Below are 25,715 nucleotides of genomic sequence, written 5' to 3' on the forward strand. Positions count from 1 at the left end.
GAAATATGCAGGCTGTTTGTTGCCATTTCTCTTACCCGGTCGTAGAATCATAGGAAATGCTGAGTTGGAAGAAAGTTATCAAGATCATTGAGTCCACGCCTGGGCCCCACATAGCACACCCCCCCTAATAATCACACCATGTGCCTGCGAGTGTTGTCCAAATGCTTCTTAAGTCAGACAGACTTGGTGCTGTGACCACTTCCCTGGTGAGCTTCTTTCTGATATCAGTGTAAACCTTCTCTGACTCAGCTTCAGTCATTTTCGTCAAGTCCTATTGCAGGTCACGAGAGTGAAGAGATCAGTGCCTGCCCCTCCTCTTTCCCTCATGGGAAAGTCGCAGAGAGCAAGGAGATCTCCCCTCAGTCTCCTTCAGGCTGAATAAAACAAGTGACCTCAGCTGCTCCCCACAGAAGTTCCTCTTCAGACCCTTCACCATCCTTGTGGTCTCCTTTGGATGCTCTCTAACAGCTTAATGTATTTTTTATATCATGGTGCCCAAAACTGCACGTAGTATTCAAGGTGAGGCCACACCAGTGCAAAGAAGAGCAGGACAATGATGACCGGAACATTGCCAGGCTGAGCAAACAACTGCAGCAGTGTAAACAACTCCCTCTTGGACTGACTTAGCTTTTGTATGGCTGAGCTAGATTAGGGATTTCAAGACTGTTGCTGTTTCAGAGAGAAACAGATTAGCTTTTCCTGCTGTTTTGAGGTTTTGGTGGTTTTTGTGTTGACGCTGTGTAAACAGAACATTGAACATGCTTTTGCATCATTTTTTTTGTATATAAAATGGGTAATGCAAGTCTTTTCTTAATTTATTGGAAATCATAGGTATTTGTATGTATAAACAGATGTGTTTCTTGAAAAAGCAACTCCAGACATGGCTCAACCGTACGTTTCCTAGGTATGACTTGTTAATGGTAGGTTACAAAGAGGGAAGAATCATTTGAAGCTGAAGGCAAAGAAGCCTGTTTTGTTTCCATTAACAAAACAGGATGTGCTGTGGAGCAAGGCCAGACCTGTTGCTGCTGCAAGCTGTGAAAGTCTTCAGGGAAGGCTAGTCAAATGTGCTTGGCCTGAGTTCAGCTTGCAAGGAAAGGAGGAAGGATGTTCTGAGGTGTCATCTGGTTTTGGCTAGGATAGAGTTAATCTTCTTCCTAGTAGCTGGTACAGTGCTGTGCTTTGGATTTAGGATGAGAATAATGTTGACAAAACAGTGATGTTTTTGCTGTTGCTAAGCAGTGCTTATCCTAAGTCAAGTGTTTTTCAGCTTGTCCCACCAGTGGGGAAGCTGGATGAGGGCACAGAAAGCTGGGAGGGGATGCAGTTGGGACAGCTAACGCAAACTTCCCAAAGGGATATTCCATACCATGGAATGTCACATCGCTCTGTCAGGTTTCTGTTGCCCTGTCCATGTTTTACTTGTTTTTACCCTGTCTTTACCCTGTTTCCCAGGGTCTCAAGTAGGTACAGAGCTGGTGTGTGCACCCATCTCTTTTTGTGAGAGGTATTGTCTTGTTCCTGGTGCCGTGCTTCTGATGTTCATTTCCTTGCTATGTCACTTCCTTAGTTCTTGTCACTTGCCTAGTACATTTCCTATGTGAATGTGAACCACAAATCTCTGCTCTAAAGATTAGTAATATTTTAGTGTCCACTTCTTGAGGTTTTGCATGGATTTCTGCTTGTCAGCAGGGCTGGCCCAACTTCTGGCTGGGTTTGAGTCCCGTTTCTGTAGTCCTGTTTGGTGGTCATGAAGAAGTTTGGTGGTTCATGAAGAAGAACTGAGCTGCCAAGCTGTTTCAGCTGTGAGTTTGGTTGGAGACATCAGGAGGCTGGGCTTTGTTATTAATAATTCCTTTCTGACAGTTTCCACAAACAAAAAGCAACATACAGTGGTAATCTGAAAAAAGAGGACCCTGGGAGGTCATTCAGGCCAGCTCTGCCCAGAACAGGGCCCTAGCCCAGTCTTGTTCTGTGTATTCTGCTTATACCCCTTGTTTCATTCAGACCTTGCACAAATCTTCCCTGTCTGCTTTGTATGTGGTGTTTGAGATGTTAACAGGCCTTTGAGACATCTGTGCTAGTTGCATCTGGGGTGTATTTGCCAAATGTTGATAAGGGTGTTTGTCTTGTTTCTGACAATATCTGTGCCCTGCAATCATCAGTCAGAGCACATTTCCAAGGGAAAGCTTGGTATAAAATGAAGAGCTGCTGGGATGTTCTGTCTCACTCTGTGCTCTCTCACCCCAGACATTTAACTTCTTTTGAAAGAACAGCCAGAGCTTAGAAGTCTCACAGCTGACTTACAAAATATAGAACTTGTGCTTGCCTGCTAGACCCAGGTCAGGTGAGAATTCCTTCTCAATAGTGAGAGATCCTTTGTGCTGTTCAGGTGTGCTGAATCAGTGTGGTACTGCATAGATGAAGCTACAGAAGAGTAGCCTGAATTCCCCAGTAGTGCTTCTGCCTGAACACTTAGGAAGGAAGATTATCTAGAGAACCAAATTTCTGCAAGTGTTGAGGGTTGCTTGTGTCCAGTGATGGAGATTGTGTACAGGTTTCCAGTTCAGACTGAAACAACCTGATAAAATGTTCTCTCTATTCACTTACCTGGGAAGTGGTTTTGTCTTTTTAGAGGCACACAGGTCCAGAGATGCATGCTGTCTTTATCTTTGGAGTTCTGTGATGTAGAGGATGTTGACTGGCTGTAGAGCCCAGAAGCAGCAAAGAAACTTCATTTCATCCAATTTGTGCTGAGTTCAGGACAACCTTCTGATAAGAAGCTATCACTATGCTGCTCTGCTTGCCCTAATCTAATCAAAATCTGCTCTAGAATCTCCTTAATTATTTTCCAAGTGGTGCTGGCTTTTACTGGAAGCTAAGGGTCTTTGGAACTTCCAAGGTCTGGTACAAATCTAGCAAGGTGACTTCTTCCAGAATTTTATTTTTTTTCTTGTTTTGTAGGACTGAGTGAGAATCTATCTATAGATAAGGCTATCTCTGTCTATCTATCTGAATATGCCCCTAATGATAGGGATGTCTGATGACTAGCTTTGTAGATTACAGGCTCTTCACTTGAGTTGACCAGTTTCTCCAACATGAGCTGACATTTTACAAGGGTTGAATATGAGATCTTCTTGTTCATTGTCATCTTCTTCAATATCTCTCTTCATGAGATACTGTCTGAACATTCAATTAAAATATGGTTCAGACAAATGTCACTATGGCCTTTTTCAGACTAAACAGATCCATGAGGATGTCCATGTCTAAATCTCAGCTTCTTTCCTCTCTTCATCATGAGATTTCCAAATGTGTCTACTTGTAGCCTGGTCAGTTATAAGCTCTTCATTTTTGTCTCTGCTGTTTCTTCAGGGCATCCTCTGAAAGTACAGGTGATTTCCAGATTTTTCATTTGACTTTTCAACATGCAGTGGAAAACTGAGAGAAGTAAATTTTTCTCTGCTTTTCACTATCAAGGTTAGGCTTATACACATTGAAAGGAGACTGTGTTCTGTAAATATGTCTTTGGTGGCTGCTGTTGTCAGGAAAACAGGTAAAACTGGCTAGCAGGCAGAGCACTGCCATAGTTACAGCCACTTACAGCCTTCTTGGCCTGTGTTTTTCTTTCTTTTACTGGGTCTGCCCTGACATTCACATATGTCTGTATCAGATCACGAGGAAAGTGTCATTTGGAAGACCTGAGTGCAGCGTCCTGTTGCTGGGTGACTGCAGGGCTGCCTGCACACATCCGGTGGTGCCATTGGTGGGCATGCAGCTGCAGGGTCCCTCTGTAGCAGAAGGGGTGACATTACAGTCCTTTCTTGGCATCATGTTCTTGGAGCCAGGATGCTTTTGTTGAAGGAGAGCTAATGGAGCCCTGAGGTTTCCTGTTGGAAAACATGAATTATTTGAATGCTGATGAAATGTATTTAGTTGTAACTCAGCCACAGTGTAGATTGCATTGTTGGGCTTTTTCTTTTCCAACCAGGTTTGTAATGTCTGCCTCTTGGGTTAACAAGGAAGAAGGAATGATTTGCTTAATAGGACTGAGAAAAGCACAGTCTTTAGAAGTCAGATTTCCTGGAAATAGGGGGGTTCTTATTTGTCACCATTCTTTTAATTCAGATGCAGAGCTACTAAGATTGCTGTATTTCATTTGTTCCTTGCATTATGGAAATCTACTGTGCTTGGAGAATAAAAACATTATCCTACCACTGAGTAATGCCATAGGGATGGATCCTTAAGGCTTATCTTTCAGAATCGAAAATAATTAAAAGCATGGCTGTGAAGGCCTTCTATTTTATTTTTTCTGTGAATTAAACTGTGTCATGCAGTTTCTCTTTTTAAAATGTGTAAAGCAGATGCAGACAGAAAAACCAAAGGGTTGGGTTCGCTCTCAGATTTCTAAAGTTTTTAGCACTGCCAGCTTCAGATGTTCAGAAAGCACAAGCTGGCCTCTTGGGACCCATAGCTGGCATAAGGAGCACAACATTTTTCAATAGTGACAAATAGCTTTCCTGGCCAGTCTCCATTTGTGTTTTCAAAATTATCTTCTGAAGCAAGAGAAATCAAAACGTAGCATTGTAACCACTCTAAAGCTCCCTGCTTCTGACAGCAGTCTGACTGAAGCAGTTCAGTGGGACACTGACCAGCAGAGTAACACAAGAGTTGATGACACCTAAAGTAAATGGGAATTTTGCCCACTGGCAGCAGTAGGGTTTGGAGTAGATTGTTTCTGACTTTACTGTATAATCTTTTGGTTTAATTCTGTGAATAAAAATTAATGTGCTTCATTTTGTTGTCACATTTGTGCTGGTAGTCTCAGGAGTCATAAAAAAAGTAAACAGAGTAAATCATGTTGTCTGTTTGATTTTTTTGTTTGTTTTGGTTTTGTTTTATTTCTGTGAATGATAAGGTCTCAACAGTGCACTGGGAAGGGTCTCCCAGGCCTTAGGGTGTCCCCACACCTTTATGTGTTTCATAGACTCCATAGCTTAGGAGAAATCCCTGCTTCATGAGGGCAACGTGTATCTGGGTGTGAGGGATTAAATTTTCTTCACAGTAGCTGGTATGGTGCTTTAAATTTGTGAGCAAAACGATGCTGATAGCACAGTAATGTTTTAGCTGTTGCTGAGCAGTGTTTGCACAGTGTTGAGGCCTTCTCTGTTCCTCACTTGGCCTCCCAATGACTAGGTTTGGGGTACCCAAGAGGTTGGGAGGGGGACACAGCTGGGCAGATGACCCAAACTGACTGAAGGGATGCCATGTGGCATCATGCTCAGCATTGGTAGTGGAGAGGAGGGGACTTAGGGGGATTAGCCTTCTCTGTCTTGGGAACATGGGCATTATTCCATGTCAGGGGGGCAGTTAATGATTGCCTTTGCATCACTTCCGTTATCTTTCTCTCCCAGGTCTCTCTTGGTTACTGAGCAATTTTTATTTTGACCTATACATTTTTTTAGTTTTACTTTTTCCTTTTCTCTTTCCCCATCCCACTGGGGGTGAGAGCATGCAAGCACTTAGCTGCCCAGTGGGGTTAACCCACAGCACTCACCCCCAAAAAATCTTTCTATAATTATATCCAGATACAGCTGTGTCTTTTACTTGTGCCAGTTCAGGCAAAGTAATAGACAACAGTTTTGTTTAATGATCACACTTGATATACTTTACATAATAGGCCCTCAGTTAGTCCATTGGTTTTGAGTTAAAATTGTTTATGCTGCAGGAAGATGTTGGGCAGTAGTAAGACATGCTGTGCTAGCCTGCACAGCAGTTCTTTTGGATCATTAGCTTAGATGTCAGGTCTGCATGCCCAGTGTATCTCTCTGGTCTGCAAACTTGAGTATAGTTGCTAAAGCCTGCAGCAGGCACCCCAGTTATTTATATGATTTACTATTTAAAGTTTTGGCCGGGAAACTCCAGTTCTGGAAAAGGATGAGAACTCGTGTTCTGGTGAAAATTCCTGCTCCCTGGAAAGGGGAGGGCATGCTGCCTTCTGATCTGAAACAGGGAGTTCAGTTCCAAAATTTATCAGCACAGGACACGTTGGAAAGTCCTTTCAAAATGCTCATTGCTGCTTCTGCTGTACTGTGGAAAAAAAAATCTTTTAAATATCTAGTGAATACCTTTTATTTGTACTTGTACTTTTAGTATCTTCCAAAGGAAAGTAAGACAAAAATATAATTCTGGGGAAAAATATTACACTGAGTAGAAGCATAGCTTTCTTTAAAAAAAGAAAAAACCTGAAATTAAGCTAAATTTGGAAAACCACTAGTTCATGTGTATTCCTACTTGAAAAAACTCCTGTGTAGCTGACCTATTTTGGTATTATTCTTGAGAAAATGATTTGTCAAACTTCCTGATGATAATTGAAATCTGAAAGAATTACACAAAAGATGAGGCAGAACCATATTTTATATTTGCTTTTTTCCTTTGTTCTGTTGCTCTATTATTTTCCTTTTTTCACCTTAATAATGCTCATACCATGCAGTGTAAAATAAGGTCTGAATATCTTATGAGTACACTTGATTTGCTGTCTGGAGAAGTGGTATTTTTAAAGTGTATACTGTATGTACATTGCTCAATAAAGTGATGGTTTAATTTGCCTGGGATAAATGTAAGAATTACCCCTCTAGCATGACTGGTTGTCGCGCCTCCCCCAAGTACCTGGGACCTCTTTCTCTTGAGTTTAGTTTTTATCCAGGATTTCATCTGTTCTTGGTGCTTTCCCTGGAATTAGCAAGCTGATGGCTCAATGAAAGACATCATCACAGAGTGTGTGTGTGTTTGTTTGTTTAGTTAAGGTGTAACTTCTGACTGGTCATTTCCCAGTCAGCCTGAAGCAGTGCAGATCTGAGCTTTATGGTTTCACCTGATTTTTCCGCTGTTGCCTTCTCAGGGTGCTGCTCTCCCATCTGCTTGTGAGCCTGACAAGAGCTTTTTGTGCTTGGATAAATGCAAAGGCACAGTGCCATCTGTAGTGTGCTTCACCATATCTCTGTGCTCACAAGACAGCACTGATTCCTGGTGTTTCAGCCTCATCCTGAGGAGTACTACAGAGAAAATACATCAGTAATGTTTCTTGCTTTGTCTGTAAATTTATATACTTAAAAATATCTAGTTTGCTCTGTAGCCAATAGATCTTGCACATGTTTTAGTCCTGCTTTCAGCTGGGATAATTTTCTACTCAGTAGCTGTGTGTTAGATTTAGTATGAGGATAATGTTGATAACCCCCTGATGTTTTAGTAGTTGCTGAGCTGTGTTTGCCCTAAGTCAAGGACTTCTCAGCTTCTGATGCTTCCCTGTCAGCTGCAGGGGACCACAGGAAACTGGGAGGGGACACAGCCAGGACAGCTGACCTGAGCTGGCCAAATGGATGTTCTGTACCATAGAATGTCATGTGTAAAAATTAGGGGGGGAAACTGGCCAGGGGCTGCTCCTCAGGAACTGGCTGGACATTGGTCAGTGGATGGTGAGCAATTGCACTGTACATTAATTGTTTTGTATAGTCTACATATATTATTAGTGGTATCAGTATTAGTATTTTCCCTTCTTTTTATATGATGTTAAGCTGTCTTTATGTCAACACAGAAATTTTACTTTTTTTCCCTAATTCTTTCCCCCATCCACTCAGGGAGTGGGGGAGTGAGCTGAGGTTTATGTGGTGTTTAGCTGCCTGCCAGACTAAACCTTGACATTACGTGAGCAGGTAGCAAAGGTTGCAGATTTTATGGGTTTTGTTACAAGCCTGTTAATAATAAGTAAATCTCTGCATTCCTATTTGGTGAATTAATCTTACTTAATTGCACTGAGATTTGTGAGATTCATACAGGTTTTTACAGGTAATGGAAACAGCTTTTAATTATGAAATCAATCTGTGAAGAAGGATTCTACACAGCAGTTTAGCACTGGATATTTCTCTTGTCTGTTTCTTGTGTGCTGTTGCTCATATGTGTAGCTGCTTTTCCTCTTGCATTTGTTTCTTTCATCTAGCTGCTTGACCATAGCTTTCTTTAATGACACTAATTTTAGAATTTTAATGATGAAATCGTTTTTCAGTAAGTTACAGCTGATGCTAGTTTCAACCTTTGTTTTCTCTGGCCACTTCCTGTATTCATTTTAATAACTGTCTTAAGTCTGATTCAAGGTCCTCAAGCACTATTACCCTACTATGCTGCAATATTTTCTTGCAGTAATTAAGTTTCTATCAGTTCTGTATGAGTTGGATTGTTGAGTATCTAAACAGAGGACCTAGATTAAAAACCCAAAAATTAAAAGCAAGGAAATGAGTTTTGTGTTTAATTAATTGAAATTTATAGCTTCATGTATTTCTTAAGCATATAAATACTGTGTTTTCTCAGATATTTCCTCCTGCATTGAGTATATGCTCACACACTGAAACAATTTGGAATCCTAATTTAAAAGATACAGTTTAAGACCTGAGGATAAAAATTGAAACAAAAATGCATACCAGTGGTAGATCTGGTTAGATGAAGTTTATTTAAAAGTAGATGAAAAATTGAGGAAGCATCAACAACAAAGATAAAGCTGTCACAAGACCTCTATTTTACCAGCCCAACTGCAGGAAACAGAGAAGATGTGCTCTTTTGTCCTTCTTTTCAAATATGCAAAAAACTAAGATGAAAATTTAAGTCAATTTTAGGGAAAGAAATGTCTCATAAGTCAGTGCTTTTGTTTGATTAATTTTTTTTTTCTTTCCTTAGCATGGATCCCATGACATATGCACAGTTGAAGAGGCAAGCTGGGAACCAGGATTTTAAAAATGGAAATTACTCTTTGGCCATCAAAAACTATGATGAAGCTCTCCAAACACTTGGTTATTTAATGCAATGGGTCCCGTAAGTATTCTTGAATTATGAGATGCAAACCATAAGACAAACCTGAAATATGTAAATATGTGCAGTTGCATAGTTAATTCAAAACTGTTTTTTGATCTAACACTTGATTTTCTTGTATCTTTTTTCACACTCTTTAGTGTACCAGTTTTATAGTTATTCTCTTCCTTACATTTATGTGAGAGATTAATTAGGGACTTAAATCTGAATATTTTTACATAAATATCAATTTTAAATTAAAGCTCAAATGCTGCAATTTTGCCATGTCCTGGCCTGTTGCTACATGAATCATCTGATTATCTGTAAAATGACTCATGCAGGCTACTTTGTTCTTGTTACTGGGTCATTCTCAGTATTCTGTGACTTGTTAAAAATAGTTTTTCAGCAGAATATTCCTTTGGGTATTTCTTTCCAGATGCACTTTTAAGTGCTTTTCATCAGTTAACATAAATTGGTAATGTTATTAATGATTAAATAGTTGAGTATTATGTTAACTATTAAATATTCATTACTCCTGTATATTAACACTGCTGTTAACCTAATTTAACACCGGCCACTCATTTATTTTAAATGTGGATTTTTCCCTTGACTTCACCAAGTGGTGATACACTAAGATACATTGAGGTTGTTTTCTTGGTGACCAAAATATTTTTAGTACTCTTTCCATCCCACAGCTTCCATTCATGGGTCTGTTTTCCCCCATTCCTGGCTGCTGGCTTTCACTGAGCCATACGTAGGTGCATCGAGGTGTGACCATGTTCACAGGGGTTCTTGGATGAGGGAAGAGACAAGAATGTTGACTCCATGACCAGAAGGCTTGATTTATTATTTTATGATATATATATATTACATTTTAACTATACTAAAAAGAAGGACAGGTTTTCTCAGAAGCTTGCTAAGCTAAGAATAGAAAGGAAAAGAATGATAACAAAGGCAGCTCTCTCGCACTCTGTCCGAGATAGCCTGGTCCTTGATTGGCCATTAATTATAAACATCTAAGATGGGCCAGTCACAGGTGGACCTGTTGCATTCCACAGCAGCAGATAACCATTGTTTACATTCTGTCTCTGAGGCCTCTTAGCTTCTCAGAAGGAAAAATCCTAAAGAAAGGATTTTTAGTGAAAAGATGTCTGCGACATCGAGGTGGTCTGAGCTCTTGAATGCATACTTCATTATTCCAGTGGCTTGGCTTTCTGCTGCAGAAGACACCAGGTTATCACTATGGGTATCACTTAGGTATCATTAGGATGTCTCTAAGACATTTTATAGCCAATATTCATTCAAATGATCTTTATTATCTACAACTACATTTTTTACCTCTGATTTTGTCAGGTGGATAATACGTGTCAGTTTTTAAATTTATTCATATCACTAACTATAAAGTATGATCCTTTTCCAAGAGAATAAACAGTAATGCTAAAACCATATCTTTAGGTGTTCCCGGGACATAGCTGTGCTGTTGTGCAACAAATCAACTGCTTTGTACTGCCTGGGCAAATGGAAGGATTCAATGCTTTTAGCCCACCAAAGCTTACAGTGGGATCCGGAGTATGTTAAGGTATTCAGATGCTTAAGCTGGCAGTTTTTGCATACCTTCCTTGCTATTTCTTAAATTTTTATTTTTTATTTAATAATGATGTCGTGATCTTCTTTTTATCATGTTTTTGCTTTGGGGCATGCTGAGTAAATACAGCATAAAATTCCAGAATCAGTGTTTGATTCTACATATAAGCATCAGAGTCACAGCTGTAATAGTATTTTTATGAAATGAAGCAGCTGCTCCCTTTTGCACCAGGAGATGCTGGTTCTCTCTGTACCAATGCTTTCAAGAAATGTAACCACCAATATCCCAAACAAGGGTTACACGTTAATGAGTCTTCAGTTCCTGGGAATGGTACTTGGTGCCCGAGGTCATATTGTATTTCCAGCAGACAGAGCAATACATTACACTTGGCTTGTGATTAAATACACATTGATTAAGTACACCTTGACTCAAGTAGCTAGGAATAAGTAGGAGCTGTACAGTATTTATGATACAGAGTTTACTCTTTGATTGGCTTTTATGTGCAATAAACAGTCTTCTGGTCTAACCACTAAAGATTCCTGGAGCCTTTAGTAGAACGTTTTATATTTAGATATGCTAAAATTGCATCCAAATGCCCATTTAACTTGTGCTGTGTTGCAACATGCCAGTTATCTGATTTGAACAAATTAACTCCACTAGGACTCTGAACTGTTACAATCTAATTCAGGGTGAATATAAATGCGTTCAGGTACTATTGGCTGAAGAATATATTGATTGTGGGAAAGAAATACTGCAAAATGCAGTGATCTGGAAACATAAATATATATTCTGAACCTTGTGACACAAAAAAACCTCAATATTGTCCAGAGGAGGTTAACATACAGCTACTGAAAGTAGGTCTTTCATCCTGTGGTTATTTTCCAAGCTTTGAATTTCAGGATTGCACTTTTAGTATCTGTGATAATATCAGTAACATATTGTGAGTTTCAAGGAATTAGAATAAAATAGTTTATTTCACTTCTTTTTTTTTTTGTTTGGATCTATGTATAAGAAGCTGTGGAAATAGTACTACATGTCATTTTTATAACATAATGTGAGAATTAAAAACAAAGCGACAACTTTTTTTTTTTTTTGGTGGTAAATATCTTGGAATATTTTCCCAACATCTTTTTTTCTCCTTTTTTTTTCAGGCTTATTATAGAGCTGGCCATTCATTCATCATGTTATCAAAGTTTAATGAGGCAGTTTCTATGTTCCACAGAGGTCTGGCTCTATTGAATTCTTCTTCAGATCAAACTCAAATTGCTGAGTTTATAGCAGGAATCTTCATAAGTGTCAATGGTAAACTCAAATTAAGACCTTAATTTTTTAAGAGCCTTTCAGTAGTGATGATGAGACTTAGTAGCACATCCTTTGTGAGATCATTCCTTTGATCCTTCAGTGTGTCAGGCCTGTTTGAGGATTATGAATATACTTAGGATGTGGTGAACTTGGTCCAATTTATATACAGCAGACACCAACAATCTCAAAACAGTGCAGGGACAGGAACATGTCAATTATGGAATAGTTAGAAAAGGACAGAATTTACAGTCAGGACGACAAGATTGGATATTTGAAGCTCCAGATCCCAGAGGCTTTGAGTGAGTTTTGTCTGGACCACCCTACTTTTCTTTTAGCCAGGTAGATTTGAGAATTATTAGAAGATAGACAGTTTAAACTTTGTTACAATTTCAGTGTGGAGGACTTTCCCACAGCTACTAATGGACAGTAATGAAAAGAGGAAATGTGGCCTTCCTGTGGCATTGTATGGGTGTTTTTCAGCAATGTCCATCGTCTGTCTCCCTGCTCTCTCTCCTCAGTCTCTCCTCCTCTACTTGCTTTTTAGGCTTTATCTGATGGGCCTACAGGCATGCCAGGAGATTTCAGGTTGTGCCTCTGCTGCCTTCTCCTGAGCCTGTAGCCCCACACTAAGGTCCTTGATTAGAATCAGTAGCTGATTGACCCATAAGTGGAAGAATTGCCATGAGGTTCACAATGCCTTGGGGCTTTGAGGTGTTTCTTGAGAGCAGGGACTAATTTTTTCCCCCTTGTTTAATGAAGTCTGGCCACTGATAAACAGGGTGCTGAATCAGTTGAGTGACCAGCATTTCTTAAGCCCTCACTGGGCAATCCCCTGGTGTGGTGGTTTGACAGGAAATGTGTTTTTTGGGATGCTGTGTTTTGGGCCAATGGATATTCAGGCTTTAATATTGGCATTTAACCTGGCCATTTAGGACATGGACACGCCTCTGAGAACACGGGGTTAAAAGCAGAGCTCTCGCGTGGGCGGGCCCTTTTGGGTTTCCGCGGGAAAGAGTTCGGGTCTCTCCCCTGGCCCATCTGGGGGGACGGGAAAAGCCATGTGGCCGGGAGCGGTAGGCCTGACCCCGGGGGTGGAAGGGAGAGAGAGACAGAGACAGAGAGAGACAGAGACAGAGACACCGGGAGCCATCGGGCAGCCCCCCCTGAGAGACACAGAGAGAGAGAGAGAGGGAGAGCCGCTGCCTGGGACTGTAACCTTGAAGCTTGATAAACATGGGCCTGCGCCGGCAGCACAGCTGGGAAGGAGAAGAAGGGGGGGGGGTGCAGCCGGCCGCTTGTAGGAGCTTTTAACCCCTTTTTGGAGAATGAGAACTTTACAGATCATTGACCTCTCCTAGAAGATAGAGTGGAAGATGAGGAAGGAATGTGCAAGTGTGAGAGAGGTGTGGGCGAGTGAGAGATAGTAGAAGAGTAGAGAAGAATCCTAGTGGGAAGAGATGATGGAGTGGCTTTTGCTGGACTCTTTTTGTATAGCCATGGACAGAACCATGTTCCTTGTGATACAGAGACTGTGTCTAGGGGGAGGCAATGGCCACAGAACCAAGAGGGTTCAGTGTTGGTGCCCCTCGGCCCCAGGGGGTGAAAAAATATGGGGGGGACAGGTGTCCCAAAGGAGAGACTGTGCCTTTTTTGGATCGGGACAAAGCATCCTTAAAAAAGGACAACCCTAGAAGCAGCTCTGGTCCGTGTTCAGTGGTGAGAGCACTGGACATGAGAGGAAGAGGTCATGATGGCAGATTTACTCCGGGCAGTGCCACGAGTGACACAGAAACACACGAGGCTTCGACCGTGTTTCCAGGGGAAGCCCGTGGTACAAGAAGGACTCCTCTCCTCTTGATGAACTGAGGATTGATTGTCTAAAAGGTGGTGCTGGACCGAGAGTTGGTGATTTGAGGAATAGATGTATTGTGTTGGAAATTTGGTGGGGGGAGGAGGAAATGCATTTGTGAGGTTTTCATTTTCCCTGTGTGTGTGTTCCTTTTTATTTATAGTTGTAGTGTAGTTAATAAAGTTCTTTCTTTTCTTTCCTAAGTAGGAGCCTGCTTTGCTTATTCCTAGTCACATCTCACAGCAGCTACCAGGGAGAGGGTATCTTCATGGGGGCACTGGCATTGTGCCAGTGTCAAACCATGACACCTAGGTATTACCCAGTGCTAAAATGATCTCTGTGCAATGAAGTAATTTAGTTGGACACTCCGACCTTTGAAGTGCTCTGTATAACAAATATTCTTCTCTATTGCTTATTCTTGCAGATGAACAAATCTTGCCACAAGCTTTCTACCCTGCATATGATTATATCTTCAGTGCACATTTCAATGCACTGATTTGGCAAGCAGTGATAGAAAGGCTGGCCCAGAAAGGGAAGTGGCGGGTAAGTGTGTCACCATGTCACCTCCCACTGCGCGTTGGGCACTCACGTCTTACCACTTCAGCATAAGTTTGTGTTACCTTTAGAAGCCAAAACTGTGAATATGTATTGCTGCCTGGTTCAAATGTCTCGATTTTGAAGACTTGGAAAAATGCTTTTAGTGATAAATAATTTCTGAAACTCATTTCTGAAAGGGATATGATGGACTTGAAATCCTACTTGTCTCTTGCTGCTATCTGTTGTCTCTCTTATAGTACCACCTAGAGTCACTATTCAATTCAATAATATTCAAATTAGAGAGGTAAAAATACAAATTTATTTGTGGTCCCTTTTACTTCTGTATGACAAGCTGGATTTTTGAAACTGTGAAAGACCCACAATAAAGGAGCATCTCAGTGGAAGTACATATGGTTGTTGAGCAAAACCAGATAATTTAGAAAAATCAGAAGGTGGATCATCTGAAATTATTTTAGTCCTCTCTCAACTGTGGAAAAAATTGATCATTGTCACAGTTACAGCTGTATGGAATGTTGTTGGTGAGGTGCTGGCAGTAGGGCCAGCAGGGCACCTGTGAGGAGTGGCTGGAGCTGTGTCACTTCTAGCTGCCTCTGACAGTCCTATTTTAGGGCATGGCTCAGCCAAGGTGGTGGTGCCTCAGAGAAAGTGTGTTTTAAAAAGGGCCAAGCCCTGGGAGAGTGAGGGGGAAAGAGTGAGAGAAACAGCCCTGTGAGCCCCAGGGGTAGAGAAGGAAGAGGTGCCCCAGGCCCAGAGCAAGGGGCTCCTTTGCAGCCTGTCACAGGCAAAATGGAAGCTTCAGTTGAAGTTTATCAGGGGAACCCTCCTGCTGAGTCATAAGGTTCAGACAGGACCCACTTGCTTTCTGAGCTCCTCAGAGGGGTGCCTAGATGCTGTTGGATCCAATCCTACTCCCAGACTTGGTGAATGGTTTATGTTTAAAGGATAATATATGTGTAATTGAGCCTTTATATGACTTTGTCCCACAGGATTAAGGCTGGCAAACCAAATATATACATATGAATAAAATTAATAACTTATTTAAATTTATGATAATGATCAGACTAAAATGCTTTAATCAGAATTATTTACATACAGTACAGATAGTTATAACAGTTAGTAAATATTATATAATAATATCTACACTATATAATAGTGTACTATTTATTGAAGCAATAGTAAAACATTGGTATTAAAGATAGCAAAATTGTTACTAAGTAGAGATTGATGTTACTCACCCATGCCAGTGGCCATGAGCAAACCTCTTTTGCTCAGCCTCCAGGGGTAGTCTTGAGGGGAATTTCCACTCAGGGGAGGAATCTCTGCACACATACAGGAAGGGATATGTTAGAAGACCCTGCTTTTAAATAGTGTGACTGTGCTTCTGTCATATAAAGGGACTGTCAGTCATGTATTTCTAGGCTGGCTGTGTCAGCTTAGCAGCTTTAGAGAAGTTATCAGTAGTATCACCTGTTGGTTCCTTTATCAGGAACTTTGCTGTGTCGTCACCAGTACCACTTTCTGTCAGGAAACACTGTTTTTCACATCCTCAGAATGTGTAACTCTGGGATTGATGAGTCAGGCTGGTCTCAGCATTCTTCAAGACAATAAGCAGTGTGATCTTCCCTTCTCTATCCAACACTGATAACTTTTACAAATAACGTAAAGTTCAAGCTGTTTTACCACCACTTTACCACCACTCTGCTTAGGCAGAGTAGCTTGTGGAGAGATCATGAAGGAACAGGCTTCTGACAGTAACCACAGCCTCTGGAGGACTTACACTGGAGCTATGGACTCACTGGAGCCCCACATGCCCCATCCAAGCCCCTACTCTGGGCAGGGACATCTCTTATTAGATTAGATTGCTGAAAGGCTGCTGAACCTGACCTTCAACACTCTTAAGGATGGTGCATTCAGAGTTCACTGGTCAGCCTGTTCCAGTACCTCACACCTGTATCATGAAACTTTTTTTCCTTATGTCCAATGAGAACAAACTCTCTTTCAGGTTAAAACTATTACTCTCTTTCAGCTTAAAACTATTGCCTCTTGTCCTGTCACAAAGGCCTTGTTAAACACCCTTTTTTTAAAGCCCCTTTTTTATATTGACATTATTGCAGTAAGTTTTCCCTGAAACCTTCCCCAGGCTGAATAACCCCAGCTTCTCAACCTTCCATCACAGGAGAGTTCCTCCATCCCCATCTAATTGGGGGATGGAGAGTTGCTCCATTTTGTGGCCCTCCTCTGGGCTCGTTCCAACAGGTCCATGTCTTTTCTGTACTGGGGACCCCAGAGCTGGATGTAACATTCCAGATTGGTCTCAGCAGAGCAGAGAGGTAGAGTCATCTCCCTTGACCTGCTGACCATGCTACTTTTCATGCAGCTCAGGATCCCGTTTGTTTTCTGGGCTGTAAGTGCACATCGCTGGCTTTTATCCTAGTTTTCATCCACCATTATCCCACAGGTCCTTCTTCCTCAGTCTGTATTGATACTGGGGATTGCCCTGGCCCAGGTGAAGGACCTTGCGCTTGGCCTTGTTGAACTTCCTGGGCTTCCCATGGCCCTGCTCCTCAAGCCTGGCAGAGTCCCTCTGGATGTCATCCCTTCCCTTGAGCATTATCAACTGCATCACTCAGCTTGGTGCCATCTGCAAACTCGCTGAATGACTGAAGGCACCTCACAGTGCCACTGGCAATGTCATTAATGAAGACAATGAATGTACTGGTCCCACTACAGGCACTGGAGGGACACCACTCACTACTGGTTTCCACTTGGACACTAATCCATTGACTACAGCTCTTTGGATGCAGGCATTCTGCCAATTCCTTATCCATCCAGCAGTCCATTCATTAAATTGATATCACCTCAGTTTAGAGCTAAGACTGTTGTGGGGCACTGTATCGAAGGCCTTACAGAAGTCCAGGTAGATGGTGTCCATAGTCATTCCCTTGTCTTCTGGTGAAGCTAGGTGGGTTTTCAAGGAGCAAGGCAAAGTTTTTTAGAGAAACTGAGAAGATGGAAGAAAGCAGAAGAAGATACAATATTCATTTCTTGCTTTCTGCTTGGGATGTTGGTGTTAGCTGGACAGTCTTGTCCCCAGTGTAAAGGTTCATTCCTAAAGCAGAGGGTTACTTCCAAGCACTGGACATATTCCAAGTATTGGAGAATCTTTTAGGGCCTAACTTTTTAAACATGCTTTTATTTCTGAAGAAACTTTCATCACTTGTAACTTCCTACTCTCCACTGTATATTACATTAATTCAGTTGAAAATTAGAAACTGGGATTCAGTTGTGATATTACAAAAAGGTCTGAAATACTGTTAGTCTGTGCTGGCTTTCTAACAAGATCTGTTGAGGCAGTAAAAACCAAAGTTTTAACTGTGCTTATAAGAGCATTAATGTTTGGGGTTTTTTTTCCAGTCTTGTCTGTTGTTGTTGTCTGAGAAGCAAAAATTGCCCCGTGATCTCAGAGTTAACCAGGTATCTCTGAAGAATCTCTTTGAGGTAAGTTCATGTTTTTTTTATTTTTTCCTTGTATCTATTTATTTTCTTCCTTATAACTTTAGTGAGAGATTTTCCATCTTGAACCAAGAAAAAGAAAATAAAAAATAATACATGGATGTTATATTAATATACTTTATAATCTATTTGTTTGAAAATTTAACTTCATGTAATGTAATATTTCTGAATTAAATTTAATATTTCCAAGGTGTATTAGTATTACAAAGGTGTAGCTGGAGGCTGTTTGTGAGCCAAGAGCTGCTGGGAGTTCAGCAGCTCTGCAGCTCAGGAGCATCCAGTTTCCATAGCAGTGACATACCAGCTTTCTAAAAGCATCTCACAGTGTTTGTGAGAAATTGAGAAGTTCCACTGGGCTTTACCATGGGCTCCTAGAATGATTTGGGTTGGAAGGGATGTTAAAGATCATCTCGTTCCACTCCCCTGTCATGGGCAGGGACACTTTCCACTAGACCAGGTTGCTCAATGCCCCATCCAACCTGGCTTTGAACACTGCCAGGAATGGGCACCCATAGCTTTTCTGGGCAACCTGTTCCACTGCCTTACCACCCTCACAGTAAAGAATTTCTATATTTCTTACAGTTTCTTTCCTGACAGGAACTTTAGAAGACATTAGCTGTAGTAACTGTACTATCCCCTACTTGCTATTAACTGTCTGGCAAGGTTTAGTGATATATGAATGTGAGACTCACAAACTGAGGGCAGAATGAATCTGTTTATTGCATTGTTAAGACAGCATTTATACACTTAGTATGAGGATCTTTGTTCAGTCCTTTGCATGCAACCTGGCTGCAGGCCTGTAATCAATCTGTCAGCCTGACAGTTTGTTAGTTTCCTCAAGGTTTGCAGGCTTCGAAGAAACAGGACGCCTTTCCCGTTCTCAGATAGTGTGTACTTCCTCTCGTGCTTCCCAGGAATTTTCTCAGTATCAGGCTTTGCTGTTTCTCACAAAGTTTTATGTCACTGCAGGCCCCCAGCCAGGTAATAATTAGCATTGACTCCATGATTCTCAGAACTTTATTATTCTATACTTATTAAGAAGCCCATTGCCCTTACAGACAGTCACGATACACGTGGACCCAACTGGTCCTTCCATCTAAACACCATCACCATTGGCCAATTAAGAAACCATCCTTTGGTAAACAAATCTCCATAACACATTGTACATGTTCACAACAATAGGTGCAGCAAGTGAAGATAAGAATTGTTTATCATTCTTTTCTCTGATCTTCTCACAGCCTTTGCCAGGACAATGCCTGGGAAAGTTGTGCACTGCTCTCTGTGGCCAGAGAGCTGCTGCCACAGGTTTATGTCGTATTGGTGGAATATACTAGAATTTGCCATTTGGCTGTTACAGTCCTTGTGGTACTTTGGTCATAAAAATTTAAAATTGGTGTTTTTACCTTAATTGTATTTCAGTTAGGTGCCTGACAGAGTGAGCAGGAGTATTTCTGAGGGTAATGCAAGGGAAATTAATTCACATCTCCTCACAGGCTTGCTTTTAGAGATAGTGGAAGAATTAGTGAATGGATATATGCAAGCATGTCTTGGTTGGGTATCATTAGGCACTGTGCTGTGCCAGTGCTAGCACAGTAACTTCACACTGGCAGTGAAGCCTGGAAACACAGCAGAAGACCCATACAGAGTGTTTTAGCAAAGTGTCTTCCAGCAAAGCAAAATGCCTCATTGAGTCAGGAAAAATGGGTAGGCTTTGCAAATAGTACAGCCCTTTTTTTGTTGAATTGGCCCAACCAATCTTACCTGTGGGTTTGTTGTACACATGGAAGTCTGAAAGAATCAAGATGAAAAATCCCTGAGTACTGATCCTCCTTTGCAAAAATTAGAAAATGTGGCTTTCTGACAACTCAAACTTCCCCTGCTGCTCCTACATTCTCCCTATAATCTGTTGTATTTTGATTTGATAACTGTGCTCAAAAAGTATTTCTTGCCAGTCAAAATTTGGCATGAAGTATTAGAAAAAAAGATTTATTTGTAAATGTTGGAAGCATGTGTGAAGGCTGCTATTTAAAAAGATGACTGGCACAAATGGAGAAGTTTTGTCTGAACACTGTTTCCGACCACCTCCTCATGTCCTGATCCTTCTGGCATATTGTCTCAATTTCCATCTTAGCTTCTGCTGCACACCTCCAGAGTATCCTATATTGCTGTACCCCTTGTAGACTGTGCTTCATGTTCATTAAGTCCTTGCTAGAACATACTTTTTAAGTTCAGCTGTCTTCAGCTCAGGCTGTGTAGTTTCTCAGAATCGTCAAGGTTGGAATCAACACAGCAGCACTATAATCATCCCTAAACTCCAATTGCAACATCCAGATGCCTCTTGAACACTCCCTGAGTTGGTGACTCCACCAGCTTCCCTGGGCAACTTATTTCAGTGCCTAACCACTCTTTCAGTCAATTTTTTTTCCCTAATATCACATCTGAACCTCTGCAGACCCAACTTAAAGCCATTTCTCCTCCTTCTTTCACCCGGAAGGTGGTGAAAGAGACCAACCCCCAAATGGCTACAGCCTCCTTTCTGGAAGCTGTAGAGAACAGTGAGGTCTCTCCTTAGCCTCCTTTTCTCCAGGCTAAACAATCCCAGTTCCTTCAGCCTCTCCTGAGCAGACTTGTGCTCCAGAACCTGTCACCAGCTCCATTGCCTTTTTTTGGACACACTCCAGCACCACAATGTTTTTCCTGTAGTGAGTAGCTCAGAACAGAGCACAGGACTTGTAGTGTGGCCTCACCAGTGCCAAGTGCAGAGGGACCATTGCCAGCCTGGTCCTGAAGGCCACACTATTCCTGACATCAATTTGTTGGGACTGAGGCCACCAGGATGAGTACGGGAATGGAGCACCTCTCCTGTGAGGAAAGGCTGAGAGAATTGCAATTGTTCAGCCTGGTAAAGAAAAGGCTTTGTGGTGACGTAATTGTAGCTTTACAGTACCTGAAGGGAGCCCACAAGAACTCTTTTTACAAGAGCATGTGGTGACAAGATGAGGGGGGATGGATTCAGAGTGAAAGACAGCAGGTTTAGATTAGATATCAAGAAGAAATTCTTTACTCAGAGGGTGCTGAAGCACTGGAACAGGCTGCCCAGAGAAGTTGTGAATGCCTCATTCCTGGAAGTGTTTGAGGTTGAATGGAGTTCTGAGCAACCTGGTGTAGTGAAAGGTGTCCCTGCCTGTGCCAGGGAGTTGAAACTAGATGATATTTAAGGTCCCTTCCAACCCAAGCCATTCTGTGTAAGTCTATGAAATAAATAGTTTCATTTTACAGTGGCTATGGTTTGGTTGTTGTTGTTCTACTGATTCTTGTCATGGAAATATAGAAAATATTGAAAAGGAAATGCTTTTTGCATGTGTAAAAATAATGTGTTGTAATTGTTCTCTTTGCTGCCAGACTTCTGAGTTGTATGGTCATGGTGAGAAGCTGCAGGAAGTAGCAGAGTTAGTCAAGTGGCTGATTTCCATTGGGGCCAAGGCTGAGTCCATCGGGCTGTATCCGCTGCATGCTGTTATCAGACTGTGTATCAAAGCAAGTGAGTGACATCTGCAGCTAAAATAAAACAATGCTGACTTTTATCAGAGGACTGACAGCTGGACCTTTATAAAATTTAAAAAAATTAAAACCCAACAGCTCAGGTCAGGTCATCTAGCTATAACCTTGCACATGCCAATAAAGCACTCTTTTAGAAATGTTGTAAACACTCTCCTCGATCACCCATGCCTGATAGTGGTGGAAACCTAATATAATTGTTCTTTTCTGTGTTTTGAAACAAAAGTGTGATTGATAGGGGTCTTTTGTAACCTGAATATATCAGCTTTAAAAAAGGTACAGGGTTTCTTTCACCCATCTCAGTGTGGAGCAGCAGTTTCTTTGTGTGTGGTAGAGTCATGAGTCAACCTTAGATTTGCATCTTGCCACTCCAAAGGGGGAAAAACCCCAGGATCTGTTTCTTTAAGTTGGTTTTTTTTTTTTTATCATTTCAGCAAAGAACCATCTCTTCAGATGGTTGCTGACTTGGAGGCCAGAGCTGAAGGATAGGATCAACCAGAAAGACAGAGATGGACAGACGCTGCTGCATATTGTGGCCTCTTCCAGTGAATATTCACAGAAACGCAGTAAATACTTTTTTTTTGTGTGTGTGTATTGTTTTGTTTTCATATGGAAAAATCTCTAATGGAAGAAGGTTTCAGACCCTGGTGTTAAATATTTCATGTTAAGGAAGAAAATGAGAAAGTATCTGAATGCAGACTTGTAGTGGCAACTGATGTTTAAACATTCCAAGAATTCCTTTTTAAATTTGTATGCCTGATGTGTGACCATTTTCTTTGCTCTTTGGTTTCTTTGGTTAGGGTTTTCTCACAAGTATGCTGCAGTTTTTAGAATCCTAGAAGTTAAAATTTTTAAATTTTGATGTGCCTTTAAAATCACGTTAGACCACCTGGGGGTCTGAAACAAGGAGTTTTAAATCTAACAGCAAAAATCTGTGAGATGAACATTTCTTGTAACAATTTTGAGTCAAAATTGGGAACATATTGGGAATTCATTTGCCATAGACACGTTCAAAGAAAAACAATTTTCAGTCATTTATATACACTATAGCATCCAACTTTTTATTATAGATACTCCCCGCCCAATTTATTGCATTATGGTATAGGTGTTTTGTTTTTCTTAATTGCCACCAGAACATCTCATCTATCTTTTTTTTTTTTTAGTGAATAACCTAAGTTTTATCCAGCTAAATAGTTCTTTATTACATTTGCTGTCCTGGTTAGACAACTACTACTGAGTAAGTTGTCTGGGCTGTATAAGCCTACGACGTGGCTCCTTTTCTGCACTTGCAATGTATTAATCAAATTTTCTGGGGTGTGTAGGGCTTTGACTCCTTAACTGTCTCACGGTATCTTTCTTGTTCTATGGTATTTAATTAATCTCTAGTTATATGACAGCATTAAACAATCTTATTGAATTCTGTTCTTCAGCTATTGATTAAGTTCTCTAAGGGGTGTGGGTCCATTGAGTTCCTTTCTGCAGGTTGGTGAGGCAATTTCTCAGGGTCTTCTACTGACACTCAGCCAACACAGGTCTAAATTAAAACCAGGTAAAGTAACACAGTTGAACATTCCTTAGCTAAGTAAACATAGTTCATTACAAAATTTTTAAAGGACTACAAAATTCCTGGCTAACTAAGTTATAATTTGCTGTCAGGCCTCTCCTGTTCTTTTAAATAGGTGAAAATTGAAGGCCTAGATAGCAGTGTGCCTGGTCAGAGGAGGCAAACTAAATGCTTTCCTTGACAGTTTCTGTGGGATTTAATTTTATGTTACTCTGGCTTTTTCCCTTGTATTCCTTACTCTGCCCACGAGGTGGCAACAGGAAGCAAACATCACAGCCAAGGTAACTCCAGACTTTTGGATGCTTAAAGTTTATTTGGTAATATTCATGTGGTATTTATTTAGTAGAGAGCACATATTTTTAATCTGTATTTATTTACTAACATTTATGTCTGTATGTATTATATATTATATGAGAAAACATGTATTTTCATATGTATCTACTAAAGTTTATTTTTTTATAGCTATATATAATAAATATTATAAATAATAAAATCACAGAATCAGTAAGTTTGGAAAAGGCCTCCGAGATCTTCAAGTCCAGCCTTTGACTTCCACCCTGTCACCTTATTACACTGGGAAGAATTTAGATTTTTTTTAAAGTTAAAATTATGCTAGAAATTGTGCCAAGTAATTAAAAATAAAAAAGAAAACAGAAAAAACATCCTGAAAAATGTGAATTATTCTTCCTCTTTTTCTTTTTCTTTTTTTTTTTTTATGTATTTCTTTAGGACAAACAGAAGATGTGATCATGCTCCTGAATTTTGGGGTTGATCCCTCTGTTCCAGATGCACGGTCAAGATATGTCATAGATATCTTGAAAAAGAACAAAAACTTTGATGCTGTAAAAGAAGTCAGCAAGCATATTGAGAAAATCACTTCCTCTGGGAAGCAGACAGGTACTACTTGCAGTGTGTGCTTTACCTGTTTTAAAATTAAAACCTTTAGGTACAAAACTGTTTTATTTCAAATAAGTTATTGTGGGTGTGTTTTATGAAACTTTTCCTGTGAGTTGTCACTGCGATCTCCTGCTAGTCAGTAGTGAACATTTTATCCTTGCTTGAAAGCAGCTGCTGGCCAAGTGATGTTTAGATCAAGCTTGGCATCAAGCACAGTTTTTAGGCTACATCTCAGTTTTCATGTGTGTATAACTTGTAAGTTTTTTGGAAAACACGGGGTTTCATTGTCCTTGCATCTTACAGCTCCTGGCAAAGGAAGTTTTCTTTCTTTACTGTGGAGATCTCTGCTCTGGAGAAGGTTTTAGCACAGTGGTTCTCCATTAGGATGTTAACACCAATACCTCTGTGGTAATAATGGCTTTGCTTGGCATTTCGAGTTGCACTGTCTTTTATGGCCAGGATTTTTTTTTAATTTTTGGGTTTTTTTGGCAATGCACAACCTGCAACAGTTTTCTAAGCTTTGTGAAAATGAGAGGCTGGAGAATAAGCCTCAACTTTACAGGTAACAGTCTGAGGTTAGTCTTTCTTTCTAAAAAGATGACCTACCTTGTCTCTCTCTTTGTCCCAAGAGATAAAGCTACTGTTTTGTTTGGTCTTTCATGTATCTGAATTCCTTGAAGCATTTAGGAAGTCCAAGCCAAGTTTTTTGGTATTTAATGGCAATTTTTAGAACATTGTTTAAAATCTGCTATTTCCCATTGCATTAATATCTCTATATCTCTTAAAACTTATAGGTAACATTTTGGTGTATATTTTTAGCTTTGTTTTTTTAATTTTTAGAGGAGAAATTCTTTTATGGCTGTATTTTTTAAATGGCAGTGGGGAATAAGACAAGCTCATTAAAAGTGTACGCTGCAAACATTACTGGGTTTAGTCATCTACTCTAAAAATTCCAAACAATTATATAATTGCAGCATTTTCCTGCCTGCATACAGAAGCTATTACAGTTTTCAGCCTAGTGAATTATGGTAAATGGAGTCATGGTTTGACCTCAGCTGCCAGCTAAGTACCAAGCAGCAGCTCACTCACTTCCCCTTCCCTCCCATGGTGGGTTGACTTAAGAACAGTTTAAAAATTACCACTCCTATTATTATTGTTATTGTTATGAAAAGGAGAAAGAGAGAGGAATAAACCTCAAGAAACACATGTGGTGCACAGTACAATTGCTCACACCCCACTAACTGAGGCTCAACCCATCTCCAAGCAGCAATGGTCCCTTCATGGCCAATTCCCCATAGTTTATATAATGAACATGACATTCTTTGGTATGGAATATCCTTTGGCCAGTTCAGATAAGCTGTCCTGGCCATGCTTCCTCCCAGCTTATTGTGCACCTGCTCGCTCGTGTCCCATGCTCTCCATGTCCTCGGCAGAGCATGGGACATGGAGAAGCGCTTGTCTCAGGGTGAACACTGCTCAGCAACAACCAAAACATCACTGTGCTATCAGCAGTATCCTTGTCCTACATCCAAAGCATGGCACTGTACCATTTACCAAGAAGAAAAATGATGCTGTGCCAGGCAAAACCAGAACAAGAGTGTATTTGATGAAAGTATCAAATTTCCTTTGGGGTCAGAAATCCATCACAGGACTGGCATTGTCAGTAAGAGTTTCAGCCATCTGTTTTTAATCTGTCACTACGCATTTCTTCGAGCCCTGGGATGTAATGCATTACAGTCTTGCCCTGAAAACATGCTGGCAAGGAAGTAGATTTTCAATTTCTGTAATGTTTTGCAGGAGACAATGAAAGTGTCACCACTGATACAGATTCTGTCCAGGATGTTCTGGAACAGTTTGTCCAGTTCTACAGGTGTGAAAATGGAGCACATCATAAAAATGTATTGAAGGAAGATGCAGTTAAGCGATTTCTGAAATGGCTGTCTTCTGTGAAAGGTGCAGTGAGTTCCCAGTTCTCCCTTTCACAAAAATTAATTGCCGTGAAAAATGTGTTTGGTGCTAACATAAACTTACTGCCCTTTTACCCTTCCTTCTGT

At 40.7% G+C, this 25,715-nt stretch overlaps 1 protein-coding gene across 1 annotated transcript in view; it reads left to right on the forward strand.

Annotated features, from left to right (window-relative positions):
• The first annotated feature begins 488 nt into the window (after window positions 1-488).
• Window positions 489-25,715, forward strand: part of TRANK1 (tetratricopeptide repeat and ankyrin repeat containing 1) — a 51,706-nt gene continuing 26,479 nt past the window's right edge. Inside the window, exons 1-11 of the mRNA XM_066561890.1 lie at window positions 489-519; window positions 1,456-1,507; window positions 8,725-8,859; window positions 10,291-10,414; window positions 11,572-11,722; window positions 13,996-14,114; window positions 17,544-17,627; window positions 21,045-21,183; window positions 21,635-21,766; window positions 23,494-23,661; window positions 25,459-25,614. Coding sequence (XP_066417987.1) covers window positions 489-519; window positions 1,456-1,507; window positions 8,725-8,859; window positions 10,291-10,414; window positions 11,572-11,722; window positions 13,996-14,114; window positions 17,544-17,627; window positions 21,045-21,183; window positions 21,635-21,766; window positions 23,494-23,661; window positions 25,459-25,614 — 1,291 coding nt within the window. The remainder of the gene's footprint in view (window positions 520-1,455; window positions 1,508-8,724; window positions 8,860-10,290; window positions 10,415-11,571; window positions 11,723-13,995; window positions 14,115-17,543; window positions 17,628-21,044; window positions 21,184-21,634; window positions 21,767-23,493; window positions 23,662-25,458; window positions 25,615-25,715) is intronic.

The sequence above is a fragment of the Molothrus aeneus genome, chromosome 1 (assembly GCF_037042795.1).
Source record: "Molothrus aeneus isolate 106 chromosome 1, BPBGC_Maene_1.0, whole genome shotgun sequence".
NCBI lineage: Eukaryota > Metazoa > Chordata > Aves > Passeriformes > Icteridae > Molothrus > Molothrus aeneus.